Source organism: Anabrus simplex, chromosome 3, assembly GCF_040414725.1.
Source record: "Anabrus simplex isolate iqAnaSimp1 chromosome 3, ASM4041472v1, whole genome shotgun sequence".
NCBI lineage: Eukaryota > Metazoa > Arthropoda > Insecta > Orthoptera > Tettigoniidae > Anabrus > Anabrus simplex.
In genome coordinates this window covers 408,700,279-408,721,361 of record NC_090267.1, presented here as the reverse complement: position 1 = coordinate 408,721,361, position 21,083 = coordinate 408,700,279, and the positions used below count along the sequence as shown (strand labels likewise).

The window sequence follows — 21,083 nt, the reverse complement described above, 5'->3', positions numbered from 1 at the left end:
CATGTGGCCTTTGGACGTCTCTCATATCATGTATTCCAGAACAAAGATCTAAGTATCTGCACAAAAATAATGATGTATCAAGCTGTTGTTATTTCTACGTTACTCTATGGGTGTGAAACCTGGACCCTATATCGCTGGGACATCAAGAAATTGGAACGCTTTCATCAACAAAAAAATTATTATAATTTTTTTTTTTTTTTGCTATTCGCTTTACGTTGCATCGACACAGATAGGTCTTATGGCAATGATGGGATAGGAAAGGCCTAGGAATGGGAAGAAAGCGGCCGTGTCCTTAATTAAGGTACAGCCCCAGCATTTGCCTGGTGTGAAAATGGGAAATCATGGAAAACCATTTTCAGGGCTGCTGACAGTGGGGTTCGAACCCACTATCTCCAGATTACTGGATACTGGCCGTACTTAAGCGACTGCAGCTATCAAGCTCGGTAACAAAAACTTAGATCCATCATGAACATCAAATGGGATGACTATATAACTAATATAACAATTCTCGAGAAAGCAAAGCTAAACAGAATCAAAGCCACCGTCGTTGGTAATCAGCTTAGATAGGCAGGTCATATCCATTCTATGAGTGACAGCACACTCCCTCGGCAAATCCTGTATGGTGAACTCAACACTGGCAAGAGGATTCGTGGTGCTCCTCTGAAGTAATATAAAGACCAACTTAAACAGACCATGAGAGGAGTAGATATAAACCCAAATACTTGAACCATCTCAGCTGCAATTGCAGTTTGAGCAGGAATGTCGAAGACAGAAAGAGGAAACTCGTCAGAGAAAGAAGCTACATCAAACACTGCCACGTCCCCTACCTTCCATCGGATGTAGCATGTGTGGCTGCATGTTTTATGCAAGAATTGATCTGATAAGCTATCAGTGCCACCTTCATCGTGTGGACTAAGGATTATGGAATTGCAGGCGAGAAACAAAAACTCGGATATGAGTATCGGCTGCCGCCGCCGCCGATTATGTTTTGCAAGACAAAAGAAGAAGCTTTACCAAATCAAATCAGAAATGTGTAAAAAATTTATTTATTTATTTATATTTCTTGTGTAAAATGTGTAAAAAATAGAAACTATAATTTGGAAACCAGAATTAGCTACAAGAACACAGCGGTACACTAGTATAACAAAGTCAACAGCTCAATGGTCCACCGGCCTGGCAGGGAAAGTCACATAACAACATAACAGTTCGCTAACATATTAAGTCAACAACTCAGCGGTCCACCAGCCCAGCAGGGAAAGTCACATAACAACACTTGTCAGCGGTACTTTGTACCCAGTGGCCTCATGAGCAACTCATTTAGTAGTACAATGTACCACCTGGCAGCCAATGTGTTAAATCAAAATGTCCTGATTTTTCCCATCAGAAATGTGGTCAGCCTACCTAATATGTTTTCTAACTTTTCTCTTAAGAGAACCATTCCATTGAACATTACGTTATTAGTTACACAATCAAATTTATTAATATAGAATTCTACCTGGCTAATGACCATCGTCTGCCCTTCCGATCGAGAATGATTGGCATCTCTGCAATGAGGTTATTTTCAAATTCACTGAGCATGAGGTAGTTCTCCACTTTGTTACAGGATGTGATGCAGTCACCGATGTAATCCAGGTCATCAAGTAGGTTGTCTGGAAGATCCATGTCTGCAATACCTTCCTCTGAAATACATGTCAGTTCAGGCTTTTCTCCTGTTGACAACAATAAATTGTTTCCACCTAATAACACCTGGAAGAAAAGAAATAATGTAACATTATAGCCATGAGAACACAGAAGCAAAGCAATAATTCTGTTAGAAAATCTTTTCCTTAGTTTGACAATAGAACTAATTTTTGTGGCATGTACAAATGCTGAACAGTTTATTCATGTTATAAAGCAAGCCTCTCCATTTTCTTAATGGATTAGCCTTATGTGGGATAGTACAAATTACATGAGTAGACAAAAGAGTGAGACATGTCAAACATTTATCTGAAGTCCTCCAGCATGGTTCTAGAAGATCATGATGGACTTCTTTAGAGTAGTAATGGCAATATTATAGATGAAATCTCTATTCCGCCTGAAGGTATTGCAAAAGTTGAGAAAAAAATTAGGAGCGGTTCCTCAAGCACAAGAGCCTCCATGGCTCAAGTGGCAGTGCTTCGGCCTCTCACCACTTAGTTCCATGGTTCAAATTCCGGTCACTCCGTGTGATATTTGTGCTGGACAAAGCGGAGGTGGGGCAGGTTTTTCTCCGGGTACTCTGGTTTTCCCTGTCATATTCCATTCCAGCAACACACTCCAGTATTATTCCATTTCATCTGTCATTCATTAATCATTCCCCCAGAGGAATGCGACAGGCTTCGGCAGCCGGCACAATTCCTATCCTCGCCGCTAGATGGGAGCTTCAATCATTCCATTCCTGACCCGGTCAAATGACTGGAAACAGGCTGTGGATTTTCATTTTCATTTCCTCAAGCACCTAACTGATGCTTTAAGATATAGTGTGTATTCTGTATTATTCTAGATCATTAAGGGTGTGTCATGTAGAGATGATGATGACGACGACAACTTCTGTTCTGAAGTTAATATCTAAGTCCTTTTGCAACCATTTCCACACTTGTGTTGCGTAGTTCATCATCTTTCAGGTCCCAACGTGTACGCTCTGGGTGCGCCTCAACTCGCAATGAGAACGAGACGCCCCGGAAATGCGGAGCCGCACAGCATTTACTGAGCGGTGAGCATGAGGTGGGACCTTCACTTTCATTGCACCTTTAATTTCATGTGTTTTGCTATCCATCTACTAGACACAGGACATAACATGAATGAGCGTAATTTTTTGAGGGCATAATTAAAAAATTTGGCAACTGTCACAAGATTGTTTTTTCTTAGTTGTCTTTCTGCAGCAGATCAAATAAAGTGTGGATATTATGACAATCAAATTTACTGAAGATCAGAATAACTTAAAGAGGTAAGCAGGTGTTAAGTGACAATTCTGGATTACAAATTCATACACGTTGCACAAAAAATCTCTTGTCTCTCTCTCACTCTTTCTCTTCAGTTTGTGCAAGTTTGTACTGAAGAACTTACATGTAATTAATCTCATAATGGAACCGTATTGAGGACAATATATTAAAATTATAAAATCCTTTTAATCACAACCACCTACTCAATACATTATATTACTCATTGAATTATAAAACAATCATGAGGTGTCTTAAATAAAGGAACATGTTTCGTTCGACATAGCGAACATCATCAGCCTTAATTTACAAGGATTAGGTCAGGGCCCTGAACTGAATGATAAAAATTGTTAAAAAGTGACAATACCATAATAAAAAGTAAAATGATAACATTAAACATGAAATTATAACAATATGTACAGATTAACAGCAAGAATGCAGGGGAATACTTTGAATGATGGTAGTCTATAGAGTTAAAACAAACATGAGGTTGTAAAAGTAAAAAGATACAGATGTAGTAGATCCCAAATTATAAGTCAATGTGTGAAGCGTGGACCAATCGCCGACCATGGAGCTCCTAATTGAGCAAAACAAAAGTTAAAATAGAGGCTACTGAACAGCGCGAGCCAAGCTGAGTCAGTCAAAAGGCGCAAAGCGACGAAGCTAAGGTTGAAATGACGTAAACTTCAGTAGTTAGGAATTCTGTAGGAGAGCCAACACAATGCCAGAAGGAAATACAGGTTGAACTAGTCCGTATTTACACGCTAGCAGTAGAATTAAACTTATACAACGTAGGACACCAATGTGGACTCGTTAAGTAACTATAACTTGAAAGTAGGGAGAGTTCCAGCAAACCAGATTGAATGGAGCAGATTATGGCGCAATTGGAGTTAGAAATCTGAAAAGAAAGAAAAGGGAGGAAATATAAAAATATGTTATAATGAAAAAAAGGTTAGTAAAAGTTAGACGGAGGCTTACCCTTGGGACTAGTGTGAGGTGTTCACTAACGTTGGCTGCGCGAATCAAACTGGCGAGTAACCTTATTGCTGCTTCTAGTATTGTATGTATGTATACGTAGAGGCGGGGAGTGAGTCATGTGAGGAGGAGGGGTGACCGATTCCTTAGGCGGGTCGGGTAATCGTGGAGGGGGTGTCGCATGAGAGGGCAGTAGAGTAGTAGTTGTTGTAATATTAACAGTTGTATAATTAAAGATTCTCGTAAAGTTATTATTATTTATATTGAAAAGAGAGAGTAGTTCTGGAATTTTCTCGATTATTGGACTTTTAATTTCTGAAGTATCATATAATATAAGTATCATATAATAATAATAACTTTACGAGAATCTTTAATTATACAACTGTTAATATTACAACAACTACTACTCTACTGCCCTCTCATGCGACACCCCCTCCACGATTACCCGACCCGCCTAAGGAATCGGTCACCCCTCCTCCTCACATGACTCACTCCCCGCCTCTACGTATACATACATACAATACTAGAAGCAGCAATAAGGTTACTCGCCAGTTTGATTCGCGCAGCCAACGTTAGTGAACACCTCACACTAGTCCCAAGGGTAAGCCTCCGTCTAACTTTTACTAACCTTTTTTTCATTATAACATATTTTTATATTTCCTCCCTTTTCTTTCTTTTCAGATTTCTAACTCCAATTGTGCCATAATCTGCTCCATTCAATCTGGTTTGCTGGAACTCTCCCTACTTTCAAGTTATAGTTACTTAACGAGTCCACATTGGTGTCCTACGTTGTATAAGTTTAATTCTACTGCTAGCGTGTAAATACGGACTAGTTCAACCTGTATTTCCTTCTGGCATTGTGTTGGCTCTCCTACAGAATTCCTAACTACTGAAGTTTACGTCATTTCAACCTTAGCTTCGTCGCTTTGCGCCTTTTGACTGACTCAGCTTGGCTCGCGCTGTTCAGTAGCCTCTATTTTAACTTTTGTTTTGCTCAATTAGGAGCTCCATGGTCGGCGATTGGTCCACGCTTCACACATTGACTTATAATTTGGGATCTACTACATCTGTATCTTTTTACTTTTACAACCTCATGTTTGTTTTAACTCTATAGACTACCATCATTCAAAGTATTCCCCTGCATTCTTGCTGTTAATCTGTACATATCGTTATAATTTCATGTTTAATGTTATCATTTTACTTTTTATTATGGTATTGTCACTTTTTAACAATTTTTATCATTCAGTTCAGGGCCCTGACCTAATCCTTGTAAATTAAGGCTGATGATGTTCGCTATGTCGAACGAAACATGTTCCTTTATTTAAGACACCTCATGATTGTTTTATAATTCTGAAGAACTTAGGTAAAATAATCTTTTCTAACTCATTAATAAAAGTAGAAATGTTGTCTGTCTGTCTCTTTGGATTGTTAACACTTCTTCACAACAATTTCGTGCAGCCCTCTCAAGGGTCTTGAGTACTGAACTTCAAAACCACAATTCAGGCACAATATTTGATATTGACTACTTGATATTTAAATTTGATGTAAATGCCCTTTGTAAAGTTACTGATCAACATCATCATCAAGGCCAGGATTTTGATGACCTAAAATGTGTAAAAAGTAATCGAAATGATCTATAAAATGACAGCAGAAATCCAGTAAAATGATACGTAAACTTCAAAAAATTACATATAAATGTAATTTTAAATTAATTTACTAATCGAGTGGGTATAGCCTATATTTATGTTGTAGACATTATAATAAGCTTTTGGACTGTTGCCATGTCAAGAAACAAGGTGAGATTCTTTACATTTTGCAGAGAACTTTGCTCCACGTCTTCAGAAGAAGATCTCGACTGTTCGCGAGGAAGACTTCTCTAATTGAAGATGTCTCTCCTGGAATGTGGACATTTCCAAGAAGTAAGTGGTGAACAAAGTTTCTTTAATTCCCACATTGATTAAGCATTGTGAAGATTCTCAAGTCTCCATATTCGTCCTCACTTAAAGTTACGATAATATCCAATACCACACACGTAAATGCTTTGAAATCCTCAAATATGTAAGAAAATGACTTAAAAGACATAGAATAGTGTAATAAGTTCCATAACATGACCAAATAATGATGTATAATTTTAGAAAATGACCTAGAAAACAAAATGGTAAAAAATGTCAAAAAATGACCTAATAAATTTGCATTTCTACAATGTGGGAAATATGATCATCATATCTGTACAAGATGGCAATGTCTGTTTTGAACCAATTAAAAGATGGCATGTCATCAAAATCCTAACCCTCATCTCATCATCATCATCATCATCATCATCATCATCATCATCATCATCATCATCATCATCATGATCATCAATTGTTTTGCCCATTGCTGATTGTCAAGACCTCATAACTCTGTCGTTTCTGCATTGAAGCCTTGACAAAAAATGCCTCAATCCAGAGCGGTTTTCAGCATTCCTTTACATGACCGGAAGTGTTAGACCAGTGATCTTCTTCGCCTGATCTAACCATCTACTTGCTGTCCTTCCTTGAGGTCTACTGTCTTCAACTTTGCCTTGTAAAATGGTCTTTTCCAAGTTCTCTCCTCTTCTGAAAATGTGGGCAAGGAAATGGAGGAAACATTCACTTTTGGAAGATAAAAAATAAATAAATGTTGTACTACAAGATCATTTTATATACACAGTACTATCCTAAGTTCTGTCAGTACTTTCAATGCATATAACTACTAAATAAAACTATGCAAACCCATTAATATACATATATTCTGAAAAACACAAAAAGTGCTACAGAATGAACATAATCTTATTCCAAATGATCACCATGTGCAGCAACATAGGGGTGAACACATTGAGGCTACTCATCAATAGCTGCACGAATCATGTCCAGTGGAAATTTTTTGATAGCTAAGGTGATTGATTTTTTAACATCTCAATATTGTGGTGCTGTTTTTGACATGCTGTCACCTCAAGCTTCTGCCTCAGAGAATAATCCAATGGATTGAGGTCCGGACTTCCACTAGGCCAGTCAGCAGCAGCGATGAACCCTGGGATATTGGTTGCCAAACACTGCTGCGCCGTTATTGCTTTGTGTGCAGGAGCGCTACCCTACTGAAAAATCCATGATTTCTCTTCAAACAGCTTTGAATTGATATGTGGTATCACCTTTTCGAACATTATCTGGTAGACAGCTGCAGAAGTCTTTACTCCACTTTTGCAAAAATGCACCTCTGATGCTCCCTGCCAGGAAACCACCCACCATACTATGACAGAAGCAGAGTGATGTCTGCGCTGCATACATGGAACTTTCTCTTTTGCTTCCTTGGATGACCATGTATACACATGATTATTTTGCTTGTTAAACGACTCTTCCACAGTGTATATTTTTCATCTGTGAATAGGATATTGTGATACTGGTTCTTCTCATTCGTTCTTAACAATTCCTGCATATTTCCTTTAATTTTTAAGTTAGTAAATGCTGTGTGTATCTTTTGTATGCACCAACATCCTTCAAAATATGTGACATAGTTCATGCAGATATACTCATTTCATGAGACAAAATTGTTTGTTTATGCAAAGCATTGCATTGAACCTTGCACGAACAGCATTCACAACTTTTTTTTCTGTGTACACAGCTAGGACAGCCCTATCTGATGCGATCAACAGTTGCACCTGTTTGTTTAAGCCATGCTATTGTCCAAAACACAAATTATTCATTGATACTAAGAGGTTTCAGGGAAGAAAAATTTCCTTAGCTCGCTTTCCACAATGAAATAACGCCAGTACAATGATACGATTCTCATACACTCCCCACTCCATCTTTCATTGTTGCCTGCTGTTGGCACACTGAAAGCTGGTTACTGGTGGAGTCGTGAAGGTGACCTTGTGGACGACGACATACAATGTTGCCATGCTTCTTCATTCACAATTACCGTACTAGAGTGCATTTAGATTTTACTGACAGAACTTATGGAAGTACTATGTACAACTAACAGCAGGTATTTGCTGTCAATTTTGCTCTCACATTATTCAACAGATTGTTAGGAATTGAATTTTACCTCTCCAGGGCTGGTGAGACCGAGATCTCCTCCTCCAGCACCTAGCACCAATGCTGCTGCTCCCAGTCCAGCTCCAAGTCCAGGGTCTATCTCTGGTTCCTGAGTGAAGGACAGCTTCCGTCTCTGTGGGCACGAGTCAGAAACACACAGGTGGCGTGTTCCATTAGCTCGTGTATGTTTATGGCGAGCAAGGTTACGCCGATGTAAGTCTATGAAGAACAGTGCTAAACTGCCGACTAGAACACACGTGGAGCTGAAGTAGTAGCCAGCCTTCCCTCCACACCCCACATTGATATAGCCTGTAAAACATTCGAGTACAAGAAATAAATGTCAATCTAACGATATAATACAAAGTTTGAATTCAAGATGACAAACTGGGGCAAATACTTGTTTAAAGGAGGACACATTGGTATAATTCATCAAGGGAGGTCATTTAAGAAAAGATTAGGTAAACAACAGACAGGGAGGGAGTCTGCCACCTGGGTGATAGCCCTAAATGCAGATCAGTGGTGACCAGTAGCGTAGCCAGGATCGGCCAATGGGAGGGGGTTTGTAGTTACAAAATGATAGTAGAACACAATGAAGGTGCATGCATGAGTTGTCATTACAAGGACAATGATATAAGTGAATTTCAGATCTGTTGGTTCTATTGTTATGGCTCTGAATGTTTATTTAGTTTATTGTCAGTTTCTGTATATTTTCTTTTTGTAGAAATTCCATGGGTGTGGGGGTGAGGGTGGGGATGGGGTTCTAACCCCCAGTATGCCCCTGGTAGTAATTGATTGATTGATTGACTGAGAGTCATATGAGTTATTGTGAAAAATAGAAGGCATGTAAATTTAAAGTAGAAACAGGTTCCAGGAAGAACATTCCTACGTTCATTAACAAGGGTAATTTAAATGTGAGAATTTACAGAAGGCAGAATGGATAGGACAGTTTTCCCTCCTCGCCTGTAAAATCAGGTTTTTATGTACTGTACGAGGGCTGTAAATAAAGTAGTAACAAAGTAGTCCAGACAGTCGGAGGAGGTCGGGCATGCGCAAAATAAAATATGGGGTCAGGTGGCGCTGTTATCGATGTGTAGTGTACATTTGACGGGCATCCAGTGGATGTGTTGTTGCTGTGTGGTGTTGAAGTGAAGAGTGCTATTTTCACTGCTCTAAAGCATGTTTTCAAAAGATGATCAGCGTTCGTAGATAAAAATCGAGGTTACCCGTAGCAAAAATTGCATAAGAATGTTATTGGAGATTACCTGAAGCCTATGGCAAGAATTTATTACCATATAGGACGGTTGCACGACGGATCAAGGCGTTGTCATGTCGCAAACTACCGTATTTACGCGAATAATCCCCACCACCGAATAATCCCCGCACCCTAACTTTAGGAAGGCTGATTTTGAAAAAAATTGCCAATATTGACGCAAATAGAACCCACACCCCAATTTCGTGTCCACCGAGCTCGATAGCTGCAGTCGCTTAAGTGCGGCCAGTATCCAGTATTCGGGAGATAGTGGGTTCGAACCCCACTATCGGCAGCCCTGAAGATGGTTTCCCGTTGTTTCCTATTTTCACACCAAGCAAATGCTGGGGCTGTATCTTAATTAAGGCCACGGACGCTCCCTTCCCACTCCTAGCCCTTTCCTCTCCCATCGTCGCCATAAGACCTGTCTGTGTCGGTGCGACGTAAAGCAACTTGCAAAAGAAATTTCGTGCCTCAATTTTTTTAAAAAAGATGTGCGGGTATTATTCGCGTAAATACGGTATGTCAAGCTCTTATTGCAATGATGGCATTGGGAGGTCTTGGAACACCCTCCATACTTACCAGACATGAGTCCTTGTGACTTCGACCTGTTTCCAAAGTTGAAGGAACCCCACCGAGGCCACCAATTTCCTGACCTATCATCTGTACTTCGCGCAGTAAGGCCCTCCATCGCTGTCAACAGAGAACGCCTTGCCAACGGTCCCCAATGGCTTCCCGACATTTAACAAACAGTAATAAACTTTGCGCCCCATCGATGGTATCTTTACCTTGTCGTGGTGGTGGGGCTTGTATGGTCAAAAGATCCTGAGAGCTATGCCGGCGGTAGCTTAGCTACTGGTAGGGCCTCTCTTGCCGGACAGGTCGAAGGTGATGATCCAGACTAAAAGGGATACCCTGGTCCTCCAGGTTGGGGGTTGGGCATAGGGTTGACAACTCTATCCCATTAAAAAAATAAACTGTTGAGAAGCCGCAAAGAGTAAGAACAAACCGGACGGATAAAATTGACAAACGACCTAGGCGAGGAAAAGGTTATGGATTGGTATTAGCGACTTGGAATGTATGTAGAGGTAGACCAAGAAAGCGATGGATAGAAGAGGTGGAGGCTGATCTACGTACCATGGGAGTCCGGAGATGGAGGACCAAGGCAATCGACAGAGAGCTTTGGAAGAAGATTGTTGCGGAGACCAAGGATCTGCAAGGACCGTAGCGTCAAGGAGTAAGTAAGTAAGTAAGTAAGCAAGTAAGTAATAAACTTTGCGGGTGACTACATTGAAGGAATGCAACTGTACTTGTTATTTCATTAAATATTGTGTTCAATCAATATTGACACTACTTTATATTTACAGCCCTCATACGAGGTCTCATTCTTAAGCGATGATATATTTCCAGTAAGTGAAAATCTAAATTATTGGTACATACATTATCATCCTGTTATTCTAGCATTTTGATGTAGGCTACTTGCCTGAGATTGGTACTCCAATGGCTATAGGAATTGCCTGGGAACATTGCACGAAACCCCAGGTACGAGCAAAGTTCCTTGCTCTAACTCGTTCGTACGTATACATCTTGAGAGAATAATGGTAGCCCCCACAGAAGATGCCATAGATCCAGGCAAAGAGTACATAGCCGTGGTAGTTGCCATGCACCGCTGTTAATGCCAAGATGGAGAGTCCACACATAAAGACTGCAGCTTGGCACAGGTACTGTCGAGCAATACGACACTCTACAGAATTTTGCACCACTACCAAACCAAATGCAGCACACCCTAAAGTCCAAGCAAGGCCCAGGTATGTCTGCAGCAATACTGCAGTGTCACCAAGGCCTTCTTCTTCTACTTGATGAGCCTGGAACAGAAAAATAACTATATTTAAAAGACAGTCTTCCCTATCACTTAGAGAGAAAAAACAGTAAGAGGTTTTCACATTTAATGAGGATTTTAATATGATGTCTAATGTAGATAGTAATACAAAAAACAAAAGAAAAGAAATAAAACTAACACTAGTATCCAAAAGTCTTGAACAGACGACTGCACTTTCACCTAGCGGCAGATTCGTATACTACCAAGTACCCTCGACTGCCACCAGGCGCTGCACTTATTAGAACTCAACCACTCTCTGTCAGTAGAGTCTTCAAAACGATTGTAGCTTGGTGCGCTTCTAAATTTACAATGGCAGAAAATCAATCAATCACTACTGATCTGCATTTAGGGCAGTCGCCCAGGTGGCAGATTCCCTATTTGTTGTTTTCCTAGCCTTTTCTTAAATGATTGCAAAGAAATTGGAAATTTATTGAACATCTCCCTTGGTTATTCCTATAAACGAATATTTGCCCCAATTTGTCCTCTTGAATTCCAGCTTTATCTTCATATTGTGATCTTTTATATTTTTAAAGACACCTCTCAAAGTTATTCTTCTACTAATGTCATTCCACTGACAGCTCGGAGCATACCACTTAGTCGAGCAGCTCGTATCCTTTCTCCCAAGTCTTCCCAGCCCAAACTTTGCAACATTTTTGTAGAGCTTATGTGAGTCTGCAACGCTTTTAAAGATGGAAGAGAGAGTTGCAAGTAGTGACGGGCAGCCTGAGATAGGTCTTGAGATTTCTCGAGACTAGCGCAAGCACCCGTTTCTCGCGAGAAATGTCGAGAGATCTCGAGAGCGTTGTCTCCGCATTGTGCGGCGAACAGCGTGTCGTAGGCCTACAGGTAACCGGAGCTGAATGTTGTTTGTGCCGAGTATGCGAATAGCCAACCATGGGCCTTCTTTATTTCGTAAATACGTGTCAACAAGCGACTAGGCCATTCATTTCTTTCGTTTCTACCAAGGTCAATTATTGACGCAGTATAACGTAATTATAAAGGGTAGCATTCTGGCATTGTATGCAGTAGTACGTACACGAATGAATAGGCTAAGAACAGACACTGACGGCTACTGTAGGTGTACATCGTTATAACTCATAATTTATCCAACTCCACATTCAATATCCATTTGACCAGTGCTTATGTTTACTGACATTATGGTGACGAAGGACATAATTCCTTACAATGTTACAGAGTATACCCGTCATAATTTGGTACTTCGGTACGTGACAGTGCAATGTGTCTAATTGTGACTAATTGTACGTAACAACTTTAAGACGACATCCGAAACGCAACGTAAGCCGTGGATGTGGGATTATTTTAAAGTGATGCCACATAGCACAGGACGCTGTGTTGTTTTTCAAAAGAAGTAAAATAAGTCAGCAGAAATACTTCTGGGGTGATTCGGCACTTAAAGGAGAATCGTCACAGAGAACACTTCCGGCCTGGTTTGCATTACAAGAAGCTACCCTGTCCACAACAAATGCGAGGTAACCAGGTAGGTGTACATCCTATATACAGTTATTAACAAATCATACAGGCTTATTCAGCTAAGATGTCCATCTCAAATAAATCGTGAACCGTTAAAGATACTGACATTCTCTTTCACTTTTGTTAATGGTATTAAGGGACTCAAAGCTGAACATGACTTACTTTCCCAGGCTCTTGACAAAATCTATCGGCACAGACGCTTCCATATGATAACGATATTGCACGCAATAACTACTGTTGGCATACTATCAAGCTTATACTCGTAGTTACTGGGACTTCGCGCAGTTCACAGCACAGGAGAATCGGTCTCGACATTCTCGCGAAACTCGAGATCTGTGACGTCAATCTCGAATATCTCGAGCGAAAGCATCACTAGTTGTAAGCTTCTAGGAGGGGAGGTAGTCCCCGCAACCGTTCTTACTGAGATCACTATCAACACTACGGTTGCAATCGTGACCGAGGACTCTCGTGTGACTATTAGAGAACTCGCAAAAATGCTGGGAAATGTTCATACCATTTTAAAGGACCATTTGAATTTGGAAAATTCATCATGAAAACGCGCGGCCTCACGTTGGAACGGCTGTTACGACCTTCTTGGTCAAGAAAGACATCTCTTGGGTCCCTCACCTCCCGCACAGCCCTGATCTCGCCCCTTGCGACTTATTTATCTTTCCAATTGCCAAAAAGGACCCAAAAGGACGACGATTCGACTCCGAAAATGGCGCTTTCGAGGCGATTTTGAAGCGCCTTTCAAACAATGGATATGAGGACGTCTTTCGAAAGTAGATGACAAGATCGACATGTGCTTCTCATTTAATGGTGACTAAGCTGAAGGGAAAAAGTGTGATTTGATTGATTTTTTAGTAGTAAAGTATTCACAGCATTAATCTCAATCTTAATGGAACACCGCTCATTTTTGAGGAAATGTTATTACAGTTTATTTCCTTCATCGTACCCTACTAATGGGCAATTAATTATGCATTCTGATTACTGTGTGTCCTTTTTGCCAAAAGGGAATCTGCTATCTGGGCGACAGCCTTAAGTAAATATCAGTTGTGGGTAATACATTGTGATTGTTATAATAATCCAGATCGATCCAAAATTATCAGAGATACAACAGTTTAAAGTGAATGTTCCATTAGGATATCAAAGCAAATAATTAAAATAAATGCAATGCATATTTTTAGAATGACCAGGGGATACCGGAAAGACAGTACAGCGTCTAATACAACACTACATCAATTTAGGTCTGGAAGTAAGTAACCGGAAAGGACTGTCAAACATCTCGGTGGTTCGAGCGTTTCCTAGTAAATGTCCTGACATAATCCACTATTGTCATTCAGACTTGGTCATGTGTGAGGAGAATTGCTAAGGAACACCCGTCATCACAGAGTGAGAGCAAACTTAGCCCCTGCATTGAGAGATTTGAAGTGGAGAGTTTATGAAGAAGTACGCTGTATCTCTTCCACGGGGTCTAACAGAAGAACAGATATTGTTGCCATCCACCAGCAGAGTCGAACAGCTGTTATTCTTGATCCAACCATCCGCTTCGAAAGAGACTTATCCCAAGTCAAGGAAGTTGACCAGGAAAAGAAAAGCATTTATGAACCATGCATTCCATATCTGAGTGTGAGACATAACATTCGCCCAGAAAACTGGTCCGTGATGGGTCTACTATTTGGAAGCAGAGGCAGTGTATCGAAGAATATGTGGGAAATCTTTAAAAGCTTGGAATCCAGTTCACGACTTTGGAAAAAATATAGTGGATATTTTAAAAGATTCGGTTACAATTTTAAATCATCACTTATAATACTAAATGATAAATCATTATTAGTCTCTCCTTTCTGTATAATAATATTAATATTTTCGGTTATCATAGTCTAAACTGTAAAAATTCAGGATCCTTGCGGTCATTCATGGTTTATGAACCGATATTTTTTGAAACATATATACACTGGCATGGATTAATATTGCCACTATGCTATTACCAAAGGGTCGTATGGTACATAGTGCCCCTAAATTAGCCCTAAACTTCACGAAACATCTCAAAATTAACAGCAATTTGAAGCTGATATCATGTTAGGAAGACTAATTAAATGCGATGAAGCACCCATAGTCAATATTTTTGCATTAATGGGCGTTAATAGACTTAAATGATATTCATTTTGGGAGGAAAATACGGTAATCATTCGTGGTGCTGGGGGGGGGGGAGGGAGGGGGATTTTAAGCAGGTTTCACAGTAATTGTACATGCCTCAAGGCAAACAAGAATTGAAAAGTGTATCAAGTCCTCTCATCTTTGGAAATAGTTTACAGTATTGAAATTATTTAGAAACACGAGAAATTCGAATTTGCTGAGTTTTGTTAAAAGTTTACAATGGAGATTTTCCTTCACAAAGAAAGAAAACACCATGGCCATCAAATTTCATTGATTTAACGACTGCAATGTTAAAAATAACATTTCAGAAATTTTCAGAGAATAATTTGCGTCATCAGATCATGTTTCTAAACTGCAAATTTGCTATTCTTGCTCCAAAAGATCAACGTTGCAATGAAAAGAATTTTAAAGTTTCTGAACTTGTTACTGGAACTTAAAGGATGTATATCATTGTTTATAGTTTAATTAGAGAAGACAAAATAAAATACTTCGGTTCCCAACGTTTTTTAAACAGTTTGGGGGGAAGAAATATGTCATTCTGTGTTTAATAATGTATTAGTTTCACTTTCATATCAAACTCTTTGTGTATGTTATAAATCGTGTTGGACTGTTGGGAATATTTTTCATATTCTCGTAACATATTTGGAAGATGAGTTTCAATATTACATAAGAATAAGTGTGTAGCAAAGAGACTTACGAGGTAGAAGATAGGAGTATTGATGCCGAAGGAACTAATGCCCGTCGAAAGAAGCAGGATACGTACAGTCTTGCTACGTAACGTGCTGAAGTCAAAGAATGGAGGACGGTCATCCACCTTATTCTTATCTTTGATCTTCCGTTTTTGGTTCTTGAGGTGCAGAATGGCACGCCGTTGTGGGTGATAAAGCGATGCTGAGCGGTAGAAGGTGCCGAGGATGAAGGTGAGGAAGACGGCGCCCGTCACTGCCTGCAGTCCCAGACGCCACCCAATGGCGCTGCAACAAGAGATACAGTACAAATACAATTATTATTTACTAGCGGTTTAACGTCGCACTAACACATCAAAGGTTTTCGGTGACGGAAGGAAGGGAAAGGCTTAGGTCTGGGAAGGTAGCGGCTGCGGCCTTAATTAAGGTACACACCGGGCGAGTTGGCCGTGCGCGTAGAGGCGCGCGGCTGTGAGCTTGCATCCGGGAGATAGTAGGTTCGAATCCCACTATCGGCAGCCCTGAAGATGGTTTTCCGTGGTTTCCCATTTTCACACCAGGCAAATGCTGGGGCTGTACCTTAATTAAGGCCACGGCCGCTTCCTTCCAACTCCTAGGCCTTTCCTATCCCATCGTCGCCATAAGACCTATCTGTGTCGGTGCGACGTAAAGCCCCTAGCAAAAAAAAAAAATTAAGGTACAGCTCCAGCATTTATTTGGTATGAAAATGGGAAACCATCTTCAGGGATGTCGAGGTGGGATTCGAACTCACATCTCTCGAATGCAAGCTCACAGCTACACGACCCTAACAGTATGGTCAACTCACTCGGTCGTATACGGCAGATGTCACCCACCTTGGTTGGGGGATCTGCCTTACAAGGGTTGCTCACGAAATTATTATTAAATACATTAACAAAATTAGTATAAAATTGATCGACTCCACCGAGCTCGATAGCTGTAGTCGCTTAAGTGCGGCCAGTATCCAGTATTCGGGAGATAGTAGGTTCGAACCCCACTGTCGGCAGCCCTGAAAATGGTTTTCCGTGGTTTCCCCATTTTCACACCAGGCAAATGCTGGGGCTGTACCTTAATTAAGGCCACGGCCGCTTCCTTCCCACTCCTAGCCCTTCCCTGTCCCATCGTCGCCATAAGACCTATCTGTGTCGGTGCGACGTTAAGCAAAAAAAAAAAAAAAAAATAAATAAAAAAATAAAAATAAAAATTGATCGACTAATAGATTCATACTTGCTGGGTTGAGTGGCTCAGACGGTTGAGGCGCTGGCCTTCTGACTCCAACTTGGCAGGTTCGATCGTGGCTCAGTCCGGTGGAATTTGAAGGTGCTCAAATACGTCAGCTTCGTGTCAGCAGATTTACTGGCACGTAAATGAACTCTGCGGGACTAAATTTTGGCACCTCTGCGTCTCCGAATAGTTAGTGGGACGTAAAGCCAATATTATTATTATTATTATTATTATTATTATTATTATTATTATTATTATCAGATCAATATTAATAATATGTCATGGGTCCATACAAGGCCGTGAATGGTCGGCAGAAATGGTTATTAGCTACAGCGATCATTTCATCCATAATAATTCTGGCAAGTTTCAGATACCGCATTTAGCAATGAGTGGTGGAGTGGTGTAGTGAAATGGAAATGCCAGGGATTAATTCAAACCCACCTCGACCAACAAATCCAAAACAATTATTATAAGATATTAATGGTTTCGACGTCCGCCTCTGTGGTGTAGTGGTTAGTGTGATTAGCTGCCACCCCCGGAGGCCCGGGTTCGATTCCCGGCCCTGCCACGAATTTTGAAAAGTGGTACAAGGGCTGGAACGGGGTCCACTCAGCCTCGGGAGGTCAACTGAGTAGAGGTGGGTTCGATTCCCACCTCAGCCATCCTCGAAGTGGTTTTCCGTGGTTTCCCACTTCTCCTCCAGGCGAATACCGGGATGGTACCTAACTTAAGGCCACGGCCGCTTCCTTCCCTCTTCCTTGCCTATCCCTTCCAATCTTCCCATCCCTCCACAAGGCCCCTGTTCAGCATAGCAGGTGAGGCCGCCTGGGCGAAGTACTGGTCATACTCCCCAGTTGTATCCCCCGACCAAGAGTCTGAAGCTCCAGGACACTGCCCTTGAGGCGGTAGAGGTGGGATCCCTCGCTAAGTCCGAGGGAAAAACCGAACCTGGAGGGTAAACAGATGATGATGATGATGAATGGCTTCGACGTGTGGTGAAGTCAAGCCGGCGAGCTTCATTAAAACCCGTGGCCACAGATTTTCGTTTGGCATCTGGTGGCGATGTCGGGACGTGTTTGCATTTGGAATCCAGGAGCAAGCTGCGGCACATGAACTTAAGATTACTAAACTGGACATTCCTTGTATTTTGCAGTGATTTAATACACGTCCCTGCGGACATTAGAACAATGGAAGAACGTCATATGGAGTGACAAATCACGCTAAACGTTGTGGCGGTCTGATAGACGTGTATGGATCTGGCGAATGTCAGGTGAGCGTTATGCTATGTACCGGAGTGCATTTTTCCCACTGTGAAATTTGGCGAATAAGGCATTATAGCGTGAGGCTGGTTTTCATGGTTTGGTCTTGGTCGACTATTTTTAGTTTCTCGAACCATGAATGCCGAAGTCTGTAAGTAAATAAGTAAGTACATTAAGTAACTTATAGGACAATTCCATGCAACAATTTGGAACGGGTCCCTTTCACTCTCAACATGACAGTGCACTCGTTCACAAGGCGAATTGGTTTGTTGAAATGATAGTGAATAGAATGGCCGACCCAAAGCCCTAATTGAGAATTTCTCGGATGAGTTATGGCGCCAGTTGACAGCCAGACAAGTTTGGTATGGAAGAAAATAGCTACGGACAACTATCGAAATATAGTGGGAAGTTTTCCTAGAAAGGTAAAGGCTATTATAGCGATGATAGGCGGGAGGGTCCCTCATTTAAACCCAGACCGTCCAGCGGCGTTTTCACTCTCCGAGACCTAAGCAGCAGTACGGGAGGCGCGCGCATAGTTCTTGACCTTGCAAGGAGCGTGCACGTGTTCGACCTAGCAGTAGGTAAGGTTTATTCTGCCCGAAGGCAGGTCCGAACCTCCGCAGAGGTGTTCCTGCGGTAGGGTGGCCAGTTCCTTTCCGCTCCTCCATTCCCTTACCCCCCACCAACAGCGCGTGGCAATCCATCCAACTCCTGACCACGCCCAATGCTGCTTAACTTCGGAGATCTCACGAGATCCGGTGTTTCAACACGGCTACGGCCGTTGGCTGACCTAGCAGTCGCCAGTCTGAATATCAACTGTTAACATGGTGAGACAGTTATTTGCGTATGTAAACATTATTTTAAGTACGAGTCGGCTCGACGGGTACGCGATGCATTTGTTCAGCAATTTCCTGGCGAAGTGCCACCTTTACGAGCACAGATTCACGTAACTGTAAATAAGTAAATTTGAAACTACTGGCTCAGTGCTCATGCTCGCACACGAACAGTTTTAACATTGTTTAAAACTTGCTGATCCAGCCACAAGAGGGAAGTATTGTGAGTGGTATCCTGCATCATTGAATGGTCGTTTATTCGATCCAAAGCTTGTGTTCTTTTCGGATGAGGCCTGCTTTCATCTCAATGGTCGTGAGAACAGTCGTAACTCTTGCTATTAGTGTGCAGAAAATCGTAATGTTGTTTATGAAGTCCCTCATTATGATAGGAATATTGGTATTTGGGGTACTGTTAGTTCAAGACGAATAATTGGGGCTATTTTTTTCGAGAAGACAGTAAATGCAGTGTTGGATTTTTTTACTTGTGGGGGAAAATGAAAGAAAAAGTTTATGGAAGAAATCCTCACACATTAGAGCAGGGCCTCTCAGGGTGCATGCGCGTGGTGCATGCACTGTGCACGGTGCAAGAGACGACTTGGCTTGGTTGACCAGAGTGCAGACCCCCCACTCCTCGATTTGGAGCAATAGCGCTTACTCTCTCTTTCCTCACGCCTGTCTCGCTCGCTCCACCTGTCTCCCTCTGCCCCACTTGCGCCGTAGCGCTCCATATCCGGGCTGACTTGAGCCGAGCATAGGCGAGTTGAGCCGAGCTTAGCCGAGTAGCCCAGAGACGAAGCGTTGATCCGAGCCATGCCGAGCGGCAGCGATGCACAGTGCACGGAGCTCTTGCGCCTCTATCTGCACGCGTGAGATTTTGGGCGTTTGAGAGGCCCTACATTAGAGGAACTGAAAGAAAACAGTACGAATGAAATCAGAAACATTACAGTAGCAGAACTCACTCGTGTCAGCCAGACTGTGGTTACCAGGTACAATGCCTGTATAACCCAGGAAGGACGACACTCCCAACATCTTTTACAAGGTAAGATTTCACATACGATTGCGTACACGCTTAAAGCGGGGCGTCCGCGCGCGACATAAGTTCGGCTGAGGCAGCTGCCGTAGCGCAGAGTACAAACACCGTGCGCTCGGTCTGAGTTTATATGAGAGTCCCTGAACGTCACACTGACACCATAGCAGCTCTAGTTAAACCAGTAACTACTGGCGTCCAGTCATTAATGGCAATGTAGTGTACAGTACGCCAACAGCATAACGTTTCTTCGACCCTGGAACGACCACTGAACTGTGGCACGTAAAAGTTGCCGCTTCGTAGGCTTGATATGCACGAAATGAATGACTGCGTTATGCTCTTATGTCGCATGGCCTCTGGAGAGGACTGGTGCAGTTCCCCCGAGTTGACGACTATAGGCAACCTTCACGTCTGTGAAGGCAGGGCCCTACCTAGGATGATTTTTAATTCTTAAAACAACACACACGCCCAATCCCCGAGCCATCAGAATTACGGTTAAAATCCACGACCGCCGGGAATCGAGCCCGGAACCCCTTGAACCAAAGGCAGCACACTAATTATTTAGCCATGGAGCCGGACTGCGTTATGCATAAGCTGTATTAGTGATGAACAGTGTACTTCAGATATATACAGCTCGGTAAGTTGGGTTGTCTAAGTAGCAGGTGATTTTGAGAGGTAGATTTTCAGTCTAAACACCCGATGTGTCGGCAACCTCACTGCTTTAGTTGTGTACTATGACAGTCTACTCTAAAGGAGAGTAATGGAATAAACAGCGCAATTTCGTCATTGTAGAGAAGTCCGGCTCCCTGGCTAAATTGTTAGCGTGCTGGCCTTTGGCCACAGGAGTCCCGGGTTTGATTCCCGGCGGGGTCGGGAATTTTAACCAAAATTGGTTAATTTCGTTAACACGGGGGCTGTGTATATGTGTCGTCTTCATCATCATTTCATCCTCATCACGACGTGCAGGTTGCCTACGGGAGTCAAATCAAAAGATCTGCATATGGCGAGCCGAACTTGTCCTCGGACACTCCCGGTACTAAAAGCCATACGCCATTTCATTTTTTCATCGTAGAGAAACATTTAATTTACAAAACGAGTTGTGCCGCACAAAGGAGAATGAAAGGGTGGCACTTTGACTATAATAACTGGTCCAAAATAATATCTCCAGTATGGATACAGCTTCGTGTTCCATTTATTATCAAATTTCCTTACAGACTTATATCTGTACTTGTTGCTACGAACTACAAATTATTTTTTTACGGTTTTTTTACGGTTT

General features: G+C 41.8%; 1 protein-coding gene across 1 annotated transcript in view; it reads right to left on the bottom strand.

Annotated features, from left to right (window-relative positions):
- Positions 1 to 21,083, bottom strand: part of LOC136866829 (uncharacterized) — a 227,197-nt gene that overhangs the window by 12,777 nt on the left and 193,337 nt on the right. Inside the window, exons 5-8 of the mRNA XM_068226856.1 lie at positions 15,458 to 15,734; positions 10,717 to 11,098; positions 7,995 to 8,293; positions 1,496 to 1,746 (exon numbers count right to left, since the gene is read on the bottom strand). Coding sequence (XP_068082957.1) covers positions 1,496 to 1,746; positions 7,995 to 8,293; positions 10,717 to 11,098; positions 15,458 to 15,734 — 1,209 coding nt within the window. The remainder of the gene's footprint in view (positions 1 to 1,495; positions 1,747 to 7,994; positions 8,294 to 10,716; positions 11,099 to 15,457; positions 15,735 to 21,083) is intronic.